Source organism: Montipora capricornis, chromosome 13, assembly GCF_036669925.1.
Source record: "Montipora capricornis isolate CH-2021 chromosome 13, ASM3666992v2, whole genome shotgun sequence".
In the NCBI taxonomy this organism is placed as follows: domain Eukaryota; kingdom Metazoa; phylum Cnidaria; class Anthozoa; order Scleractinia; family Acroporidae; genus Montipora; species Montipora capricornis.
Window position 1 is genome coordinate 10,514,243 of NC_090895.1, and position 3,179 is coordinate 10,517,421.

The 3,179-nt window shown below is 38.6% G+C and overlaps 1 protein-coding gene across 1 annotated transcript in view; it reads right to left on the reverse strand.

The window, feature by feature from the left end:
* The window catches only part of LOC138029344 (microfibril-associated glycoprotein 4-like), a 6,945-nt gene extending 4,788 nt beyond the window's left edge, over positions 1-2,157 (reverse strand). Inside the window, exons 1-3 of the mRNA XM_068877081.1 lie at positions 1,789-2,157; positions 1,466-1,580; positions 651-1,062 (exon numbers count right to left, since the gene is read on the reverse strand). Coding sequence (XP_068733182.1) covers positions 651-1,062; positions 1,466-1,580; positions 1,789-2,106 — 845 coding nt within the window. The 5' untranslated portion in view covers positions 2,107-2,157. The remainder of the gene's footprint in view (positions 1-650; positions 1,063-1,465; positions 1,581-1,788) is intronic.
* Between the last annotated feature and the right edge of the window lie 1,022 nt (positions 2,158-3,179).

Here is a 3,179-nt window from a genome sequence, read left to right on the forward strand (position 1 = left end):
CTAGTGTAAGCCATTAAACCGGGTTTATGCAACAAGAGTCCTGTATAGTCTACCAAGACTAACTTGTTATGTTAATATGCATCTGTTTCCAGGAGACGAGGATAGTTTTAAGTCCGGTAAATCATAACAAAGAAAGACAGACACTGACCGATAAGGAGTCTTGCAAACTAACGTGGAGATGGATAGATAGTTTATTAGTTAAAAACATTGCAGCCTATCGACTGAATTACGTTTAACTTACAAGGAAAAATATACCTTAGGAATAATTTAAGAATTTTTTTTTAACTTTTAAAATTTTTTTTTGGAGTGATCATTTAAAACGGTATGTTTGACATTTTGAAGCAACAAGGACAATAAAGATATGTTTAAAAGATCTTTTTGACTGTGTTTCACAATTTTAATGTGAATGTCCGTAAAAAGGAAGGATTTCTAACTTCTATTTCATGTATTCCTATTCCGGAGTACGGTCAATTGGACGCACCCTAAGTCAAAACCCCAACTAGGACTCGAAGTTATGCCTTTCCGAACCATTTCTGATGCTACGACTCCAGGGAGCTCAAATATCACTTGTTCAGTGGCTAACAGTAAATTTTAAAGATACCCCAACTTGCCCAGGGCAGGTAATAGTGCAAGAATTGTTGCTTTCTTACTTGTGAGTTGTCAATGAGTCGCCCGCTGTGCCATTGTATCCACCAATCCAAAGCCGATATTTATCTGCACCATCAGCCACTTTAAAAAGCGAATATTCGGCGAATTTAATGTTCCCATCAAAATCTTCCAAGTCAACTCTCAATGTCATGTTACCAGCGGCCGATATGCGATGAAGTTTGTCATTCCCGAGCCAAAACTCGCCGTTTAGATTTCCAAATCCAAATTTGTACTCTGCCCATCCACGATAGAAATTAGCAGAGCCGTTCATCCGTCGCTGAAAAACGGTCCAACCTCCTCCGTCCGTGGTCATGTCACACCTCACCGTCATCGGGTTAATGCCATCCGGGTTGATGTTGTACACGCCACTGGAATTAATCCCGGTGTGAAGAAGGTGAAAGCAGCTCTTCGGTTCTAAAATGAAAGTCATGATACATATTCAGGATGCGTTGAAAGAGAATACCGTACTCAGCTAATAAAAGCAGAAAGTATCAGTTAAAAAAAACGTTGTTAGATGTAAACATTCCTATTTATAGATCTGTATACGTTGTAATGCTAAGTGGGAAGTTTTCACCACCACGTAAATCAGAATCGAAGTAAGAAGTGTGAAGCAATCCGTTCGAGCGAAGAAACTACTGACAACGCTAAAAGAAGAGCATCATGATTAGTTTCAAAGAGCTAAGTTTCCGATATCCTTCCAAAACAATTTCCAGTATTAACTGGCGCACTGCATCTTAATTCATATAATCGCAATCAAATTGTTTTAAGCTCTTAGATCTCTTTAGTCTTACCACTAGAGTTGTAAGAAGGACCTTACCACACGGTTTCCCTGTGTATCCAGGGCTGCATTTGCATTTCCAGTTTTCTCCGCCATAGCTTGGGATGCAAATACCTTTGTAGCCACAGGGGGAGTTTTCCGTTTCACAGTCACTCTGTTTTTGCAAAAAGAGAACACGAAAAGCACTGAGTGTCTTTATGTGTCGCGCATGGATTTGAAAGGTCAATGTCTTAAAAATTGCCCAATCTATAAAGAAACTTCGCTATGCGTCTGCGTGAAATTTAAGACATCACCTTGCAAGTGTCGGCTTCTTTTCAAACCAATTTAAAAGCAATTCTAAACTTTCAGGATTGATGACTTACCTGTAAGCCTTTGTACAACCAGTTCTCGTCTTCTGTAAAATTAACATGACTTGTAAATCGCTCAGAATTGCTTAACTCACAGATGAAGTTGCCTGTTTCATTTGTGGTGCCGAAGTTGTAAGACAAACAACGCGTATCTTTGACACACTCTATTTGACAAAAGACCTCAGAATCCACTGACATTATTCGAAAAACGCTGCCATTGAGTTTTTTCCCAATTAGAGCTTTAGCAAAGTTAACGCCTTCAAAGTCTGGATCAACGATGCGAGTGATGGAGTAGGCAACACTGCCGTAGAACAACAACAAGCAAAGACGCATCTTTAGTGTTACAAGGAGAGAAACGACTAGAGGTCAGCTGAGTTCTGTATTTTCTATCTTGCTAAAATTTTTAATATTCATGACATCTTATAAAGGGGCCAACGAAATCACTTGTCAAACGGTGTGAGATGTCTGCTGTTTTAATTATAGTTTTCTTTGGTGTAGGTTACAGAGCTACTGTATGAACACCAACACAACAGTATTCGATTTTTCTTTACGATGCCTTAGCTGCTTACTGCTTTTCAATGACCAGCTAACAGCATCAACAAAATTGAATATTGTAGCTGTTTTGTTAACGGCCAGGTGTTAATGCATAATTCATTTGGCGTTTTAACATGATTGCGAAACAATCATTGTAGGCCAGTCCCGTTTGGATAAAAAGAAAAAAAAAACAGGAAAAGTGATTCAAATTGCTACCAAAAAAGGTTTGATTCTATTAAATGAAATGAAATGATTTTCTAATAAACTGGAGAATGATTTGTCTCCAATACCGCTGCTATTTCTGAGTGCGTGAGAAGCTCCAGCATTATGGTTAAGGGTGCTTGTTGACATACGCCATTCAAGCTGTTGCTTAGACTACCACTGCTGCTGGACTTATGCATTGGTCGTTATCACCCTGCCTAATAAATTGCCTAATAAATTGGAGGATGATTTGTTACTAATACCGCTGCGATATCTGAGTACGAGAGAGGCTCCAGCACCCGCAGGTGATTATTATGGTTAAGTATGCTTATTGCCCGATACGCCCTTCAAATTGAACGAAATGATATATGAAATGAATCATTTATTCATACTGTTGCTTATTAGATCAACACTACCGCTGGGCTTATGCTTTGGACGTTATCTTTCACTTATCACCTTCCTTGTTTAAAGTATTTTAAAGACATTCTTAGCACTTTTGGGTCTTTAAGTGTGCCTTGAACGCACCGAAAGAATAAAAGCTCAAGAATATTGCGATTTTTTACGAATGACAGTTTGAAAAGTTACGAGATTGTGGCTAATTATCTTTGACACCGGCTGACTAGTAACATTACGCCTTTTTCAATCAATTCTTAAAACGTTTTTCAACCCTC